This window comes from Cibotium barometz, chromosome 33, assembly GCF_041138505.1.
Source record: "Cibotium barometz isolate CiBa-2024 chromosome 33, ASM4113850v1, whole genome shotgun sequence".
Classification (NCBI taxonomy): domain Eukaryota; kingdom Viridiplantae; phylum Streptophyta; class Polypodiopsida; order Cyatheales; family Cibotiaceae; genus Cibotium; species Cibotium barometz.
Window position 1 is genome coordinate 16,237,946 of NC_141078.1, and position 19,376 is coordinate 16,257,321.

Here is a 19,376-nt window from a genome sequence, read left to right on the forward strand (position 1 = left end):
CAGATGGCCCCCTTGTTGCTGCTGTTGCGCAGAAGACTTCCTGTACTTGAGTGAAGAGCTGCCGCAGGTATGCTCTTCGACCTGCCCCCCAAGAAGGACTGCCCTTTTCTCTGGGTAGAGAGCCGACCCAAAAAAATTGGGTCCCTTTTATCCTAAAGGAGCTGTGCCATCTTAGCCTTCTTTCCTTTCTCTACTAGCGGCTTCTTTGCCTCCTAAAAAAGGAGAGGTACAGGGACAGGTACATGTACAGGTACAAGAACAGGTACAGGGACAAGTACAGGAGCAAACAAAGCACAAGAACACCATGTAGATGAAACGACCGGGGGACATGTAGTGATGGGCTCCATGCAAGACATATGGGGGTTCATCACCTCAATGCAAACTATCATGATGAACCAAAGTGAAGAAATAAAAAACCTTGCACTTAAAAACCAAGAGCTTGAGCATAAGCTACAAATGCAAGATATGCGGGTCCTTAACCAAGAGAAGGAGTTGCAAGAACTACAAGAAGCCTTCAATAAACAAACCAACACGACGCAGGATACATTGGCCTCACATGACGAAAAACTTACACGTATCAGTGAGAGAACCCAACAAAATGTACCGGGAAATGTGGGATCTTGGGCAAGCATAGTAAAGAATGGGCACACAAACTCGGCCACCACTACCACAAATGATGAAATGTATGTCATTGAGGATGAAAAAGAATACAACGAACTAGAGAAAAGGAAGATGAACATAGTAGTGCGAGGCATTCCAGAAACGGACACAGAACAAGTGCTTACATTGAACACGGACATCACGGATATCATTTCCACTAAATTTGGTATGCATGATGTTGTGGTATACGGCGTGCACAGAGTAGGGAAGAAGAAGCCCGAAACCAACCTGGCAATTGTATGCACACTCCTAGATGCACGAAAGAGGGCCATTGTCCTTGAAAATGCTCGCATATATCTAAAAGACAGCCCATTATACATAAGTGAAGATAGAATGCCGAACCAACAGAAGGCAAGAAGGGAAGCCTATGAAGCACGCACCAATAAGAAAACACCCACCACGGAAGGGGGAGAATAGGAAAAATGACAAGAGGAGGCCCATGGGACCACAGAACTACATGTAATAAGCTAGAATTGTCGCGGCTTCCCCTGGCACAAAGGGGAGGGGCTCACAGAAGTCTTACCACAAGTGGATGTACTTTTCCTATTGGAAACATGGGAACACGATACATGCAGGATACCACATGTTGATGGGTATGTCACACACTCTCTGTGGATGCCGAGTACAAAGATGAGAGGACAAGGAGGGGTGGTAGTGATGTACAAAGAAGAGCTTCAAAAAGTGATTACAATATGCAAAAAAGATGCTCATATGCGATACATATGGGTCAAGATTGACACAGGAGGTAAACCAGTGTTCATAGTAGGGTGCTACATTCCCCATAGGGAATCACCGTTCTATAATGCTTTCAACATAGAGAAGAACAACCCCTTTGAAGATTTGTATGTAGATATTAACACTTACACGCAAGAAGGGGTAGTGATGCTTACTGGGGACATGAATGCCCGCATAGCACATGCGCAAATGCAAGTCATAAATCTCATGACACCTCCGGGTCTAGAGCATAAAATGGATGTACTTGACCACATGTGGAAGCGATGCTCAAAAGACCAAGTGACAAACCCACAAGGAACAGCATTACTAAGCATGATGACAGCTATGCAATTAATAGCTATAAATGGAGTGAACAAATTTGCCAACTCAGGGGAATGCACATGCTACACCGCCAACAAGGGAATGAGTGCTATTGATTATGTATTGATCCAATATGAGGCATCCCACATGGTGCATAACTTTGAAATTGGGGATAGATTACCAAAATCGGATCATACACCCATTCATGTATGGTTACGGGTACCCATTCATAGGAGAGGAAAACAGGCTCAAATTCGAGCATGGGCATACAAAATGCAAATTGAAAAAAAGAAAACCTATGCCGCTTCCCTTGATGATAAACTAGCAAGAGAATGCATGCCAATAAATGTAGACCAAGCATGGAACAAATTCAAGCAAGCAATGAGTGAAGCAGTAGAGGAAACAATGGGGAAAACTCATAGACAAGAAACAAAGGTGAAAGGGTTGCCACACAACTCATGGTTTGATGAAGAATGCAAGATTGCTAAACCCCCAAAACAGCCATAGAATGGATAGCTTTGGCAAAAACATACACAACTCTCAAGAGGAGAAAAAGAAGAGAACATGAACTACACACCGAGACACAAGCCCTAATAAACTTCAAGAAAAACCCCAAAAAGGAATGGATGAGGATGAAAGGCAAAAGATAAGACATTACCGGAGACATAAGCCCGGAAGATATGTATGCATATGTAGAAAAGTTATATGTACACAAAGATGCAGAAGGGATGCCTAATATGCAAGAGACAATCAGAAGAATGCTTTGACTTTTCAATGGTAACAAAGAGCATAAAAAAACTAGCCAATGGCAAAACAATCAGAAGAATGCTTTGACTTTTCGATGGTAACAAAGAGCATAAAAAAACTAGCCAATGGCAAAGCACCAGACATGCTTCAGTTCAACTCAGAAATGCTCAAATGGTCAGGTAGTATTGCACGGCAATGGATACACGGACTCCTCAATAAATCCATAACACAAGGGCTGCCCATTGATTGGCAAAAGAATTGGATCAAAGCACTTTTCAAGAAAGGGGATGCAAATCAGCCCACTAATTACCGAACCATCATGGTGGGATCTTGCATGTCTAAGCTTCTAGGGAGCATCCTAGAACAAGCTATAAGCGTATGGGCCGAGGCAAATGGCAAACGGGCTAAAGGACAAGCAGGTTTTAGACCTAAACATAGAACCATTGATCATCTCATATCGCTTAGGGTTCTCATGGAAGAAAGCCGGCTAAAAGGGAAAAATTTGCATTGTTGCAAATGCATTTGACACGATCCCAAGAAGTGGGCTATGGCAGAGAATGGAATATATAGGGGTCCCGATGCATCTTAGAGTGGCAGTAGCACAACTCTATCAACAAGTTAGATGCCAGTTAAAGACACAGACCGGCTTATCTAAAGAATTCTCAAGCAATATGGGAGTCAAACAAGGGTGTGCCCCCTATCCCCCACTCTCTTCGGACTATGCATTGACCAACTAGAAGACTTCATCCCTCAAGCACTAGTGGAAGAAATAGATGGACCAGCCATTGGAATGCTCACCCTCTTGCTGCTAATCTACGCAAATGATGTTGTACTTTTTGCACATGACATATACACACCTTTTGTGACACTACGGGTCTCTCCGTCAATGTAAACAAGACGAAGTTTATGCTCATAAGAACTCATCCACAAGAAATTCAGCCATCACTCACATATCAAGGGCAGCCAATTGAGAAAGTGGACAGCTTCAGGTACTTGGGAATTGATATTCCATCCAATTATGCCTGGGGACAATGCATAAGAAATAGGATTGATGCCGGCCATGCCAAGTACTATCAATTTGAGAACATGTGCATGCAAAAAAACATCAGAAGATGGGAGATAAAGAACATAATCTTTGAGACATGTGTAGTGCAGGCCATTCTATATGGAGTAGAAGTGTGGGGCGCAAGCATTTCAGCTCATACATGGAATGAGATTGAGAAAATACAAAAGAAGTTCCTATGTAGACACTTGGGCGTTAAGAAAACCACACCTTACTGGGTGCTATTGCTAGAAACAAGAAACATGCCTCTAGAGATCAAAGCCTTAAAAAGAATGCATGCATACATATTGAAAATCAAAATGATGCCCGCTACTCGAATCCCCTGCATAGCATGGGAAATTGGATGCGCACCACAAAAGACAAGGAAGAGTAAATTTCTTTCCTCTAGTCTTGTTCAAGACATCAAAAAGTGGTTCACCAAATGGGATGTGGAGGCATATGTAGACATGCCGATTGACACACGGAAAGAAAGAGAATGCATGCTGAATTTTGACATAGCAATACTTGATTGCCTTCACAATAAATGGCAAACGACTACACACAGATCCAAGTATGAGTACTACTACAAAAATGTAAACCAAGGATATTGGGAGACATACAAAATGAGCCAACCGGAAGCACAAGTTCACATCCGCATGCCCATGCCCCATATGGCAAGAAAAGCCATAACTTTGATGCGTACAAGATCACACATGCTTAAGATAGAAACGGGAGGATGGTTGAAAATTGATGCTGAAAAAAGGATATGCAATGCATACACTATGCAAGCCCTTGAGGATGAAGCTCATGTGACACTAAAATGCCCCGCATATGCGCACATTCGAAGCTAATTTTCAGCAGCTCATCCATGGATGCCACACTTTTGCAGATTTGCTTCTAAAAACAAAACCCTCTCCTACAGGTCTAGGGACATATCTTACCTGCATCCTAGAACACCACAAACTACTAATGGAAACATCTACACACGACACGGATCACACCCCCGCAAGGGGAGACTATTTCTAGACATGAGGGTCCCATGGGTCATTTTTGGCCCCCCGCGGACGTAAATACCAAATCAAATCAAATCAAATCTCTCTCTCTCTCTCTCTCTCTCTCTCTCTCTCTCTCCTCTCTCTCACTCACACACACACACACACACACACACACACACACACACACACACACACACACACACACAGACACACACACTTGGCAGCCTCTCTCTCTCTCTCTCTCTCTCTCTCTCTCACTCACACACTTTTTTTTTGATTTGATAGGATGATACAATCAACCCATAAAGAGCGAGAGCCTTTGCAAAGATGAGAATAAGAATCATGCCCACAAACAGCTTTGGCTGCTATGCATTAGCTTCGACGCCCGCATCCCCGACAATGCCCAGCAGAAAGACCAGCTAGCCCGCAAGCAAGACCAGATGATAGATGCGCGTAACCATCAAATAGATAGTAGGCAGTGCTTTTAGGATTGATACCCGTGCTTATAATGACAACAATAATAAGGCCATAAATACCCAGCACACCAGCCATGACAACTAGTACAATAGACTTCATCACTAGCTCAGGCCTCATCATGGCATGCGGTTAATGAATGTTAAGGAGGATACCTTTTTGTCTGCACCTCTTGAAGAGCTGAACTCGATCATTGGGAGTGAAAAAGAACAAAAAAAAAGCTTCAAAAACTAAATGTACGTAGAGCTCCTGGTGGGCAGGTTAAGGCTGAAGTGCCATTGGTTGCCCAGCAAAATGTTGCACTTGGTATGCCCATGGATGCGCACCCAGTTCTATTTTCCAAGATAGCTTAGAGTATGTGGACCTATCCAAAAACCAGCTGGTAGGAAGTCTACCCACATTGCAAAACTGTTCTTCTCTTACTACATTGCTAATGTCCAACAACTTGTTAGGTAGCCTACTAATTAAGCTTCATGAAGCATTGCAGAAATGCCCCTTTTTATCTGAACTTGACCTGTCCAGCAATAGATTCACTCCAACCCCACTCTTTGCAGTTCCATAAGCAGCACCCATACAGGAGAAGACAAGCGTTGCAGCAGCTCCAAGGAAGCCGAAGAATGCAGCCGTGGTGTCTCCATTAAACTCTATGGTCGAAATCTCTCTCTCTCTCTCTCTCTCTCTCTCTCTCTCACACACACACACACACACACACACACACACACCACACAGAGCATCGATACCCCAACACACACACACACATTACCTGTGCTGGCCGTGAGCTTGGGATTATGAGAGGAAGTCGATTGTTTGAAGCTGCTACAGTGCGCGCAAAACAAAATTGACTACACGCGGAAGTTTTTTTAAAGAAGCTTGGTCTCATAAACAACCCAAATAAAAACGTGGGGGTCGGTTCAAGAAGCAAGCAGCCTCAGAGTCGAACAACGAGAATATCAAAGATAGCAACGGCCAAGTGTTGATATTTTCTGATTTGTATACTTTTCTCCATTGACTTATACATTAGTGTTCGGGAAATCATTTTTTAGCAGCTATATATATGAATCCTCTTCGTGCTAGGAAGAGCATGACTTTGGTGCGATGTGTAAGAGAGAGAATACACATACCTATACATACATAGATAAATACATACACACACACATCTCACACACATATATTATGTGGAGGCAGGCCTAGGAGTGAGAGAGAGTGAAAGAGGGTGAGAGATGGCTACAGAGAGGGAACTGGTTCTTTTATGGAACCTTGGTCGTGAGTCCAAACTAGTAAATAGTTCAAAAAAAGGTTTTTGTAGGAAAAAAGAGTACATTTTAAGAAGTTTGGATGAACGGCAGGATTGTGTGCCACGTTACATTTACCGACCATGGGCAGAATCGGGTATAATACCGTGTGGGTTAGTTTCCATCATAACGCCAACACTTCTTGCCCTCTCTCGCTTCTTCGCCACCTTCTTTCATCTTCTTCATTTTGTCACAGCGGGTCTGCTGCTACTGTTGTGTGTGTGGGTAGTCTCTCTCTACAAAGAACGAAATTTGCAGAAGACCACGCCACGATTTCTTTCTCTCTACAACCATCGCCATAGCAATCACGTTGCCATCACAATAGCCGTTGCTCAGTGGCTTTTCTTTCTCTACAAGCAGGCAGAAGGCCCATAGCCATAGCCTTAGCTACTGCCACCACCACCACCACCACCATGTTGCTGCAAAGTCAGGGGAAGCGCAAGCTCTCTTTGGACGAGGAAAGCTTCGCTCCTCCATCACCGTTTCTGATGCAGCTGGGGGAAGAAGAAGGAGAAGAAGAAGTGGCTGCCGGAGGAGGAAGAGGCGAAGATCATCTCTGTTTCTTCGACAAGAAGCCCAAGCTCTGCTTTGACGATGCCCAACTTCTTGGCGATTTCTGCTACAGCGGCACGTTCAGGGACTCTCCACCGGGGGTAGACTTCCAACACCAACACCAGCAGCAGACAGACCACAACTCGAGCACAAGCAGCACCCCCACTGCAGGGGGCCACTGCCTCTTTGAAGGCGGAAACCCGCCCTTTCATAATCATCATCATCACCATGACCATGTCCCCTCCCCCCTCATCAGCATGAGCAGCTTTTATGACTCCTCCTTCTGCAGGATCTCCCTCTGCGATGATGTCGGAAGCGCTGCCGACCAGGCCCTTGCCCTCGCGGATGAGCCCACTGACTCGGACTGCTACTCCTCTTGCCCTAGTTCGCTGGTTCCTTCTAGGGTGTGCTCAGACCCCTCGCTGGATCCACAGTAAGCCTTTCTCATCTTTTCTGTGAATGGGTGAAAGAGTCATGCTTTGCGATGGCTCCTTTACAGTATTCGAGTATGTGTGTGTGTGTGTGTGTGAGAGAGAGAGAGAGAGAGAGAGAGAGAGAGAGCATACAGTGCTTCTTGTATATCACACCAAACGACTGAGATAAATGTAGCTTAGGATGCTAAATGCACGACTTCTAAAGCGACAATTTTCGTATGTCCCGGGATGTAAGAAGACACATACTATACTGATATAGCCCTTCAACAATGCAGCTTAGTATGCTCTGCTACATCAGTATATCTTATTAGTTGCCCTAACAGCATTCCACAATTACTCTCCCCCCCCCATTATGTCCAGATCACTAAACTGATATAGCCCTTCAATAATGGAGCTTACGATGCTCTGCTACATCAATGTATCTAAGACTTATTAATTGCCTTAATAGCATTCAAGAAGATTTGACAAGATTCAGAGAACTGCTCCAATGCCCCCCCCCACTCCCCACCCCGCCCCCCCACACACCATGCTTGTTCACATCAATGTACCTCAATGCTTTGCCTCTATTAGATCTCTTCATTGTCCTTAAGAAGAAGGGAGTTTTTTTCTGGGAAGAGAACCTGCTAACCAGTCGAGTAGGTTGCACCTCTCCAAGCTCAACAATCAGGAGCGGGAAAGAGGCTAGATGCACTACTGAAGGATCAATGTCCCTCAGCTGAGGTGGACAGGGATTGAACTCAAGCTCCCTGCTTGAGAGTTCGACAACTTACCAGTTTGCTTACCAAGCTGCGGACAGAAGAAGGAAGTTTGAGATGGAATGCCTTATAAATCAGCCATGTTTTGCGAAGGCTTGTCAAGAATGTATGTGCATCTGCACTATGTGTTCTTGCTTCAAGGCACTAGAGTCTCAAATCTCGGGTTAAAATATTATCTTTTCCATTCCCACCCCCCCCACCCCCCCTCTCCCCCATGCTTGTTCACATCAATGTACCTTAATGCTTTGTCTCTATTAGATCTCTTCATTGTCCTTAAGAAGAAGGGAGTTTAGAAGAGATCCTGCTTACCAGTTGAGTAGGTCGTGCCTCTCCAAGCTCAAAAATCAGGAGCGGGGAAGAGGCTAGATGCACTACTGAAGGATCAATGTCCCTCAGCTGAGGTGGACAGGGATTGAACTCGAGCTCCCTGCTTGAGAGTTCGACACCTTACCAAGTTTGTTTACCAAGCTGCGGACAGAAGAAGGGAGTTTGAGATGGAAGGCCTTATAAACCAACCATGTTTTGCGAAGGCTTGTCAAGAATGTATGTGCATCTGCACTATGTGCTGGAGTCTCAAATCTCGGGTTAAAGTATTATATTTTCCATCCCCCCCCTTCCCCCCCGACTAGCCTTAGGCTCAAGATCCTTTTGTAGTACCATTTTTCACCACTTGTAGGCGCTTTTTATCTGCCCATAGGCGATGCTGTCGAGGAAGCACCTTGGGGGGTTTTGAACCTAGGACCTCCTGGTCCTAGGCAAACACCTTCACAACTTGAGCTATCACGTCATTGGCATCTTTTCCAATTTTTATGACCTTCATGACTCTCAATCCAATAAGCTACATTATTAATTACATTCAAAGGTTGTGCTTAATGAAATGTTTTATGTGATTGACTTGAGTGTGAGAAGATGTTACCTGTATACAATCATAATACTAATAGGAAGCTCAAATAACTGATTGACAGCTCAAGTTACTAGATCAAAGATTTGAACAATCTCAGGAAGAAAGAAGGGAAATTTTGCAAGATATGAAGTCTAGAACAGCTGCAGGGTCTGAATTACCAGAACCTGGATTGTGGTCTAAATTTTTCAATCTAGAGTGCTCCAAGTTATGAACTTCATTTGGTAGAATTTAATTAAGTTTAGTAATGCTAGTCTATATTGAGGGTGTTGTAGCCTACAAGCCTACACTCTTTGGAGTAATTTAACAACTGAGCTTCTTCTCTCCACAGGTTTTTTGAGTTTGGGACTATCCACATTCCAGTGCTTTTGCAACATGGGGATATGGCTCTGCGGGATATTTTCAAGCCATGCAACAGACTCTCTCTCGAACTGTTTGCTTACCACTGTAAGTTTTGGCATCCCTTATGCTGTTTTGTTCATTCTGCTTAAGGTCTTTACAGACAGATCTCCTTCTTACAGATAGGTAAAGATGGGGGGATCTCCTACCCACGAGAGATGGGTGGGTGAGATTTCCCCTTTTTATGGGAGGGGTTTGTGTTTGTAAAGACCCTTAAATGAGCAGACGTAAAAATCCATTGGAGGAATGAAAACTTGTTGGTCCTCATGGTTTTAAAGCGAAATGTTGACTGACTCAACAAAGGACTCAATGCATTTTTGTTGAAGATTGAAAACATTAAGTGAGGGATCTTAAGAAGGTACTTTGCTCCTTAAAAATCACATAACTGATGGTATGATGCTGACAACACCCATAAATTGTGTAAGGCTAATCTCATGTGACAACCCCATGCAGTAGGTGATGGCAAGGCAATATTGCAGTCAAACTGGGTGGAGTTCACTGAAGATGGCAGCTTTCCCTATGGATATCAACAAAAGGCCTTGACCCACAGTTACAAAGCTTTGATTGATGAGCTGATGTAAGGATAGGTGAAACAATGAAGACCATCATTAAACTTCACAGCATAACACAAAGAACACATTAACTATTTTTCATGACCTTAAGAAGTGATGCCCAGTCTTTCCCCCCAGTTTATTTTTTCTAATTATTTATCAGCAGTCCTCAAATAGGGACAGCAGTGCTTAGATCCAGTACAATTGTTGGGAGGTAAAAGGGTTTGTTGCTAGGTTTTTTGTACGAGTGAAATGCCATAGAGTTCTAACTAGAAAGTTTTCTTATCCTCCTTAGCTTGCTGGTATTGCAGCTTGAATGAAGCACAAGGTCAGCTTCAAGTGATTGTTACACCCTCACCTGGTCTAGACTTTGAGCTTGAGGGAACAGTTGACATTAAAGTCTTTTTGAAGAGAGAGAGGGATGATGAAGTTCTAGTGTTGAAAGAGCTGCTCAGGGAACTGTTCCCTCAAGATTTCGAGTTACAGGAGTACTTGCTGCAGGTCGAAGCGATGAAAAATTGGTCAGAAAGATCTGACGACTGGACAACATTCTCTGGATTATTGAGTGATCTTGAGAGCAATGGGTACAATGAGGCACCCCATCCAGTTGGGCTCTCTGTTCCTCTCAGGTCATATCAGCTACAGTCCTTGCAGTTTATGCTTGATGCTGAGAAGAGGGAAGGTGGTCTTCTTAGCATCAACTATCACAAAGTTCCTTCTGTCCCTATGTTGTCAGAATCTCTTATGTACTCTGCAACACTCGGACACCTGATGAACTTCAGAAAAGGTGCATCTTGTGGAGGATTTCTCTGCGAGGAAATGGGACTCGGGAAGACCATCGAGGTATATATGAGGTTTCACAGAAAGAAGCAGTTTATCATGCAGTTTTTTATGTCTATCTACAGTTTTTTAGGAGATTCTGATGGACTTTTGACAATGGCATGCTTGCAGATACTAGCTTTGATTTTGTCTAATCCATGTCCAGTGGATAGAGCAACTGTCCCTGGCTATTCTCGAGGCACTCTTGGTAAGGTGTTTGGACTGGCTACTCATTGTTGCTGTCAATATCAACCCTTGGACTGACATGATTTTTTCTCTGATTATTTGGCTTCAAATGGAACCTTCTCTTATGCCATTGAAAGAAGTGATTCAAAAAGCAATCTTTAAAAGCTCATTGCTAATCACAAAGCCGAGGACATATATATGTGTGTGTGTGTGTTGTGTGTGTATGTATATATATAAATAAAGAAAAAAAGAAAGAAAGAAAGAAATAAAAATTTTAAAAATATAAATAAATATTGCTATTAACTTCTACGGAAGGCGAAAATGACCTACGAGAGACCAAGTACATAAATGAAGACCATGGAGGTCTTATGCCATATCTGTGGCTTAGTAAAAGAAAACATTAAACTAAACTTAATAAAAGTCTTAGTGTTCTGTTCATCTTCTATGCCACAGAGAGATGCAACATTTGCAACAATACGGATTGGAGGTCTTCGGATGTTGGTGAGGCTTGCTTTGACAACAGATGCCACTTGAGAAGCTTGGATGAGAGCTTTTCCATCATGGAAAATGGCCTATTTTCCTTCCTTACACACCGCTCGATCCATAGCGAGTCAGGCATCTTTTGGGTTCTGTTGTGCTAGGCGGTAAAACCCATTTGCAATCCACACCTTGGTACCCTTCAATTTCCTTGACTGCTTAAGAATATCCATCTTAATGACTTTGGTATCATAGGCAAGGACTGCAACTACTTCAAGCTTTATTATTGACGGCCATTTCCAGTGGGTTGCTGGAGTTGCATTTTCCAATTCCTCCCATGACTTAAGCCCATGATGTTGGATATTTTGGAGTTAGTCTGGAGTCTAGTCTCCCCATATTTAGGTTTAGGGTCAAAAAACAAAGGCCTTGGTGCCTATAAAAGCATGTACTTGGGTCCTTCATTCTCGCAATATGAGTACCATTCAAGTCGTGCAATCTCTCTCTCACACTTGAGCTCTCTCTCTCTCTCTCTCTCTCTCTCTCTCCTTCACACACTCCACCATGATGATGATATTTCATCCTCCATAGCTCCATGTGTGATCTAGTGGATGCCAACATGGTATGAGAGCTTGGGTCGCCATCATCATCGTGCATTTTCTTCAGCATGTATTTGGGTCCTTCATTCTCACAATATGAGTACCATTCAAGTTGTGCAATCTCTCTCTCACACGTGAGCTCTCTCTCTCTCTCTCTCCCCCTCTCCCCCTCTCTCTCACACTTGAGCTCTCTCTCTCTCTCTCTCTCTCTCTCTCTCTCCTTCACACACCCCACCACGATGATGATATTTCATCCTCCATAGCTCCATGTGTGATCTTGTGGATGCCAACACATAATTCCAACATTCTTTTGGTAACCGTCCGACTTGGATTTTGAGGGCCATTGACTTGTTTTCCTTGATTTCAGTTGCAACCACTGAACGTATGTTACCAACTATCTTTTGCAAGTCTTTCTCTACCTTTTCCTTCACCTATTCCTTCAACTCCTTCACCTTGGCAGTTCTGATAGTCTGAGGTTGCTGTGATGCGAGGAGCTTGGGCTGTATAGGAAGCCTGATGGAGTCCCGAACTTGCAGCACTCACGAGAGCCTTGAACTGTCATGTGAATCTGTGTTTGTTGAAGTTGGGCACCTTGGAGCTGTATTCCTCACAACTTTGAGAAGCCGCTGGAACATTGAGCTGTGGCCATCTATTCTCCTTGCGCCAAGGCTGGCATTGGGGTTGTGCCCAGTGGGGGTGGAGAGAGAGAGAGAGAGAGATTAATGTCTTCAAAAGACCTAAGACCAAAAAGTAATACAGTAGCTCTATGAAAACTGAAAAAGAAACTAGCTACCTATACTATGAACATGTAAGGTAGTACAGGTCGCCATGTGGCTAACACAAGGTGTGGTACAATGGGGAGGAAGGAATGCATGCCTAATCCAATAAAAGTACCATCCTCCTCCATAATAGAGTACTGGGCTGGGACGTTGTCTCCCTCCTGTGGTGAGACCTTGCCATGGTGCTAGAGTATGTCTTGAATCTGCAGCTGATGGGTCTAAAAGGTTGGGATCCCTAGGGGTCGGGGTGTCTGGCTTTCAGAAGGGATTGTGCTCTCTCTAGTGACTCCGCAGGTGCATGGGGCAAAAGGGTTTGAGATAACATGTTGGTGACCTGCACGATCCCTCTGTTCCTGTGGGGCTTGGGTGACATCCTCTGTTGTGGGCGGATGCAATCTAAAAAAGTCTGTGATGGAGGTCTGAGAGGCATCTCTCTAGCTGTGACTCCCTGAGTGCTGTCTCAAGACAACCTCTTGCTGACGACAAAGCTCTAGCAAGTAGAACCCAAGCATCTCTGGAGTCTGGTCCTCATACTGCATAACCTGTGTGTGTGTGTGTGTGTGTGAGAGAGAGAGAGAGAGAGAGAGAGAGAGAGAGCTGCGTGCATATCTTATTCTATCAATGTTTCATGCAGTTGTTTGTCCTGTGTCCATTGTTGGGCAATGGGCTAATGAGGTGAAGAGTAAGCTGGCTGCAAACCTAAGCATCTACATGTACCATGGTTCCAAAAGGTGAAGCTGGATGATAGAGTTTTCATTGCAAGTAGGGCTTACCAAATCTAATGTCCAATGGCATTTTCTCATTTTTCTTTGTATGCCTTCACAGGATTCGAGATCCCAAAAAGCTGTCAAAGTTTGACATTGTATGTGTCCTACTCCATTTTGCTCACCAGACAGTCTTGAAATTTGGTCCAATTCTTGACTTTGAGTATCTGACTTCTTAGAGGCTTTACAGACATGACCACCACCCTTAAAAGGGGAGCTCTCACCCGCCCATCTCTCAAGGGCAGGTGAGATCTCCCATCCAATCCCCACCCATCTGATGGGTGGGGAGATGTCTGATAGACTTTTATTTGGCTCTGAAAAGAAAATGATGCCATCTTAAGTTTTTCCGAATTCATCAACACCGTTATGTATCCACCATGAGGCTCTTATTCTGCACTTTGTCAATTTATGCCTACAGGTTATTACAACATATGCTACTTTGGGCAGTGATTTTAGCAAAGCAACCCAGGCAACTCGGCATGGATCTGGCTTTGCAGAGCAATTTTGTCCGCTTCTCAGCGTGAACTGGTGGAGAGTTGTACTCGATGAGTCTCATACGGTAATGATCAGTGTGGATGTTGTATGTAAACACTTTGAAATGCCAAACTATCATAAAGATAAGGGAATCATGTGTGTTGACATTCAAAAAACGGATACCGTTATGTGATAATGTTCAGGTGAAGGATCCCGCACCCCTTCATTCGCGGGCGTGTGCTAGGCTCAAAGCAGATAGGCGGTGGTGCTGCACTGGAACTCCTATCAACACAAGTATCTATGATCTTTATGGGCAAGTAAGTAGAGGAGGCTTCATATAGAACACAAGTCTGGATCAGCTAGAATTTGAACCATTTAGTATTTGTTCATATGATGCACATTATAATGTATTGCAGTTCTTATTTCTTAAACTGGAGCCATTGGATAACAAGGACATCTTCCGACGAAGGATTGGTAGACCTTATGAGCGCCATTGTAAGCATGAGGACCAGACAGTACTTTTGTGGACTCTAAACAAGGTAATTATGTGTTGACATGGACAAAAATTTTTAAAAAGGTAGTGACAAGTGTATTCATGCAAAGGGTAGGTCTAGGCTGTGTTAGGGTGTCACTGTCCTCATTATAGCTTGAGCTTAGTATATATGCAGATGATTTCCTTGTGCTATGAGGGGCTTCACAGCTGTCCACGGACAGTTGTGAAGAGCCCAGGCAAGCAGTCCAGGGTAAATAGAGGCGGCCATGTAAAGGTTGTCTGTCTTCTCTTTCACAAAGAGTGGATGGACACACATCATAAAATACAACTTGACAGTCACACAAGCAGCCACGGTGTAACACCTCTGCTGTGATAGAATGAGGTTGTGAGCTGGATTAAGGTTTGTTCCTCTGTAAGGTGTCTGGCCTGTCCTTGGACAAATTTTGTGGGCCTGCACCGCACCCCGCTGTAGACCATGTGAAGATGGTGCGAGAGGGTGGGTGGCCTAATGAGGTTCGCGTCTCCTAGGACAGCACGTTGTTGTTTGGCTAGCTCGTGTCCACCAAGGTGGGCCATGCAGTTAGGTGGTGAGAGGCTGAGAAGGTAGTGTCCTTGGTATAGCTTGATCTATAAACAGTTAAGAGAATCAATTTTTATCAAGGTGTAGACAGATTATTTGAAAAATTCAATTGTTGTATTGTGGATTTTAAAAGATGCTGAAGCAAATCTCACAACTGTCCATAAGTTTTCTGATTGGGCTACACCTCTGACTTGTCATATCAGATGATGATAAGGCACACAAAGCAGCAGAAGCTTAATGGAAGAGAGCTTCTCAGACTGCCTCCCAAAACGGAGCAAGATATCATTGTTGCCTTTTCACCAGAAGAGCGAAGTGCCTATGATGCAGTTTACCAGAAAGTGCTTGCTAAGTTCGAGCAATTCCGTTCTTGGGGTCCAACCATTGTGAGCAAAAACATACTTCAGATCATGTCATTACTGTTGCCCCTCCGCAGGTATGGATGAGTAATGACATTGGCTTGTCATCCAACTATAATTTTTTTAAATCTGTCAAAAGAAATAGGAACAAACGCATTACAAATAGGTGTTGGAATTCAAAACCAGCATGTCCCGATAACCCAGAGACAACCCATGACAAGAGGTCATGTTTGGCTCATAAGTAAACTTTGCTTTTTCCAGACTCTGCAGTGGTGGTTTTATCTCAAGTTTTGAACTTAATGCTATGGAATATGTAAAGCGGGATAACCACATCACACCCCCTGTATTTGACTCTTGTCCGGAGACTGGAAAGCAAGCTCAGATTCTCGAAAGGGAAGGAGAACATCTAGAGGGGGAATGTGGAATGTGCTTCGAGATCATGGAGTGCCCTACAAGAACTCCTTGCAATCACTGGTGGGTAAATGTTGTGTGAATACTGATCATTATTTGTTTATCCAATTGCGCATGTGCACGTGAATCATGTGGTTGGAAGGATTGAAGACGCTATTTGTTTTTTGATTCCAACTAAATAAACTTGATTGGACTATGCAGGTTTTGTCTAGAATGTGTGTTGTCAGTTCTAGGGGCTGGTTCTCAAAATTGTCCAACTTGCAGAAGTTTGCTGCATACAGAACAACTTGAAACATATGAGAAGCCATTAGGTTTGCCATTAGTGGATTCTGATTTTTCTGCTGCATCATCACCTTCCTCTGTGAATGGGTCCGGGGATGGGCGAATGGTGGCGGGTGTGCAAATGGACTCTAAATTGATAACCTTGCTAGCAGATCTGGCTAAGGTTAGAGAAGAGAATGCAGGTGCCAAGGTAGGATATAGGCCTTACACCCTTCACAAAACTGTCTACAACAGCAGAATTATCTTCTTTGCGTTTCCATTTCAGGTTAATGAACATTCTGCATGCAGCTGCTTTCAAAGCTTTTTTGGTCACCTTGGTACTGCCATGCTTTGCAGGTTCTTATATTTAGTCAGTTCACACAGACAATTGCGTGGTTGAAGAACGAGTTCAAGAGTCAGGGGATCACTTATCGATTCATTAGTGGAGACATGCCCATGAAGAAACGTGCACAAGCAATTGAAGCCTTTCAAAAAGTACAACCTCCCATTTTTCTCCTAAGAGCTTCAACACAGATAGACTTCTGATTCAACTGAAGCTATTGCCTAGGACTAAAGTTACAGCTTTCCTTAAAGATCCTAACAGTCATCTTGCCTTTGTGCAACATGCAGGATCCACCAACAACAGTTTTTCTTTTGTCCATTCGTACCGGTGCTGTGGGTTTAACTCTAACCGCAGCTTCTCATGTCTACATGGTAAAATACTTGATTCTGTTATGCCCTCTATTCCTACTGCTGTAGTTCTAAGATTGATTAGTGCCCACAAGAAGAGGAGGGGGGGGGGGGGGGGGGGGCATTGTGATTGACTGTACGTCTTGGATGATCAATCTTGCCTGTCCAAGCCTTTGCCAGTGGGTGTGGGTGGAAACACGTGGGGATTTATGTTCTCCAGCCTAAGGCTCAGGGAATACAACCGAAGTATCCATGACAAACACATACATCTGCACCCATACTATCACATACATCTGTATACTGACAAGTTTTCCTTGTTTGTGACTGTGGACAACAGCTGGAGCCTTGCCTCAACCCTGCTGTAAGCTGTCAAACAGATTCTTTTGTGCTCTACAATATTTATTGCTGATGCTCCGTGAGTTGAAAGGCTGACCTTACAATCTTTCATCTGCAGCTTGAAGAGCAAGCAGTCGGTCGGTGTTGGAGAATGGGCCAAGAGAGACCGGTTGTCATCAAGAGGTAGAATGCTACACTATTTTACCTTCCATTGTTTACATCTATCATCTCAAATAGTTTGTCAATATATAATATATCACTAACTCAAGAAAAAAACATTTGCAGGTTATATGTGGAAAATTCGGTGGAGGCCAATATCTTGAAGCTCTTGAAAAATCGGCGTGCACCTCACTTGAAGCTCTCCAACACTCAAGATAATTCTGAACCCTCAGCAAGGTGCCCCTCTTTACATTTTACATATCGAGACGGTATCTGTTCTCTCTTCTAATTGGTGAAGGGTTTGACTATGCGAGGCTTAACTTGATTAGGATGCTTTTGGTCTACAGGACAAAAACTGGAAAGAACAATGTGACTGATGTTGCCGGGTGCATCAGATCAGACAAGCAAAACCTAAGGCTTAGTGAATTTGAAATTCTTTTCTCCTAGAGGATCTGTTTGTGCCATAACATGGCAGCTCAATCAGTACCATACCCACATTGTGGAAAGGCCTGAGAAACCACTTGCAGCCACTTGAATGGTCTGGTGTAGAATAATGAGAGACATTGATATGTTCTTCTTTGGTTCACAGTGGATCTTTTCAGTGTCTACTCCCAACATTGAGCTGTCAGGCAAGCACTGATGCCTCTAAAATTTTCCTGCATGCATTAGAGAGACCTTTCAATTGGGTATCAATACAGACATTTGGCGTACCTGGCCGTGACTGCCTCCTGGCAAGGCTGTGGAACATTTTCTTCTTCACGTTGTTGAGGTTTGAGCGTTCTGCAGCAGCATCACAGAATACAGGGAGGGGCTTCGAAGGTCAAGGAGCCATGATGCCTTTTTTTTCTTTGGTTTTTTTTTTTTTTGGGGGCGGGGGGGGGGGGTGGTTTCAAGTGGTTAAGTTGGTTGTATCCGTGGATTCCTTTATGGATCCATAAGACATTAAGATGTATATTATGAGATGCAATGAAACTATTAGACCACCCACAGTGTCACTCACCAGTGTTCACAGAAAACATGTCACACCCACCAGTGTTCACAGAAAACCTGTCACATTTTTCTCAACAAATCAGAAAACTTGGAACCTTAACATTTTGAAGGTCTTTGTTGAGAATTTGTAAAATTTTGAGTTTAAATATAAGTAAAATGCGGTGAAATTGTTGATCTCCCATCTCTGACAAACTCTAGTCCCCGAGGCCCATTGTGTTACTAGGAACATCGAGGCTGGGATGGGCGAAATCCGAAGGTGGATGCAAGTTCGGTGCCGTTCTCCTCGTAAAGAAGACTCCGCCCTTCTCCATAGTTCAAGCGATTGCTCCCCATGTGATGAATCGGGATGCTCAGCTCTGATGTGAATAGCCTGAGAATCCTCCTCTGGGTAGCCTAAGTGACCACTTCCCGTGTGATGAATCGGGAGGATGCTCGGCTCTGATGTGAATAGCCCAAAAATCTACCACCAAACATGCTGAGCCTTTATGCAATCAAGGCAATGATGTAAAGTCTTTTCAAGGGTGTTACATCAGCTACACAAGGTTGGTCGTTCCACAATGGCCAGGTACCAACTGTCAGGTTATAATGTTCCCAAAGGAAGAAAGTAATCTTCTGAGGGCGAAATGCGAAGAGTACGCGAGAGAGGGAGAGCTTGAGGTCCTTGCAAGCAACCTTCTTCACACATGCATAAGACTAGACAAGCACACACAAGAGAGATGAATGGTTGAATTTTTTTCTTTCTTCTTCATTTCTCTACAACATAACATAAAGATAAGAGTACATATTATAAGGAAAAGTACTCTACTACTAAAACATACATAGTCCATAGTGTGAACCCGACTATATGATTTGGCGTTATGACATAACTCTAATAAACCAAAGTAGTTATCATCAAGCTTGTAAATCACAAGTGGTATATAAACCATAATCCCACTAACCATACCAATGGCAAAAGTACGTAAAAGTGGTTATCATATGATCTCTAAACCACTAGAGACATATCACCATATCCGCACTAGTTGAGCTTGATATTTAAACACTCGCCCTCGAGCTCAACTCTATACTTTGCACTCCAAGTAAGTTTCGTTGTACCCAATACTTTCATGAAGATATCAACTACTTGATCGTTTATGCTTACTTAAACTAAATCCACATCACTTATTGGAAT

At 43.6% G+C, this 19,376-nt stretch overlaps 2 protein-coding genes and 2 pseudogenes across 2 annotated transcripts; 3 read left to right on the top strand and 1 right to left on the bottom strand.

The window, feature by feature from the left end:
- Nucleotides 1-345: 345 nt before the first annotated feature.
- LOC147619352 (uncharacterized) lies at nucleotides 346-1,077 on the top strand. The gene has a single exon (XM_086773440.1). It carries the CDS (start codon nucleotides 346-348, stop codon nucleotides 1,075-1,077), a length of 732 nt encoding a protein of 243 aa, XP_086629566.1.
- Nucleotides 1,078-1,317: 240 nt separating this feature from the next.
- On the top strand, nucleotides 1,318-2,968 carry LOC147619353 (uncharacterized; annotated as a pseudogene).
- A 1,765-nt stretch (nucleotides 2,969-4,733) lies between these two features.
- LOC147619354 (V-type proton ATPase 16 kDa proteolipid subunit pseudogene) lies at nucleotides 4,734-5,604 on the bottom strand (annotated as a pseudogene).
- An 817-nt stretch (nucleotides 5,605-6,421) lies between these two features.
- LOC147619355 (ATP-dependent chromatin remodeler/E3 ubiquitin-protein ligase rrp1-like) lies at nucleotides 6,422-18,047 on the top strand. Its single transcript, XM_086773515.1, has 19 exons — nucleotides 6,422-7,230; nucleotides 9,219-9,334; nucleotides 9,740-9,863; nucleotides 10,149-10,680; nucleotides 10,789-10,864; nucleotides 13,329-13,425; nucleotides 13,520-13,556; nucleotides 13,877-14,017; nucleotides 14,136-14,249; nucleotides 14,349-14,471; nucleotides 15,209-15,438; nucleotides 15,623-15,835; nucleotides 15,974-16,244; nucleotides 16,391-16,528; nucleotides 16,664-16,747; nucleotides 17,061-17,084; nucleotides 17,178-17,242; nucleotides 17,345-17,455; nucleotides 17,566-18,047. The coding sequence occupies exons 1-19, from the start codon at nucleotides 6,659-6,661 to the stop codon at nucleotides 17,663-17,665; spliced, it is 3,168 nt and encodes a 1,055-aa protein (XP_086629641.1). The 5' UTR covers nucleotides 6,422-6,658; the 3' UTR covers nucleotides 17,666-18,047.
- The last annotated feature ends 1,329 nt before the right edge of the window (nucleotides 18,048-19,376 follow it).

What these genes read in the sequence shown, in the direction of transcription:
- LOC147619352 (XM_086773440.1), top strand. Translation starts at nt 346, where the DNA reads ATGCAAGACATATGGGGGTTCATCACCTCAATGCAAACTATCATGATG.
- LOC147619355 (XM_086773515.1), top strand. Translation starts at nt 6,659, where the DNA reads ATGTTGCTGCAAAGTCAGGGGAAGCGCAAGCTCTCTTTGGACGAGGAA. An exon ending in TCTATGATCTTTATGGGCAA is followed by an intron (nt 14,250 to 14,348) that starts GTAAGTAGAGGA and finishes AATGTATTGCAG; the next exon opens with TTCTTATTTCTTAAACTGGA. An exon ending in AATTCTGAACCCTCAGCAAG is followed by an intron (nt 17,456 to 17,565) that starts GTGCCCCTCTTT and finishes TTTGGTCTACAG; the next exon opens with GACAAAAACTGGAAAGAACA.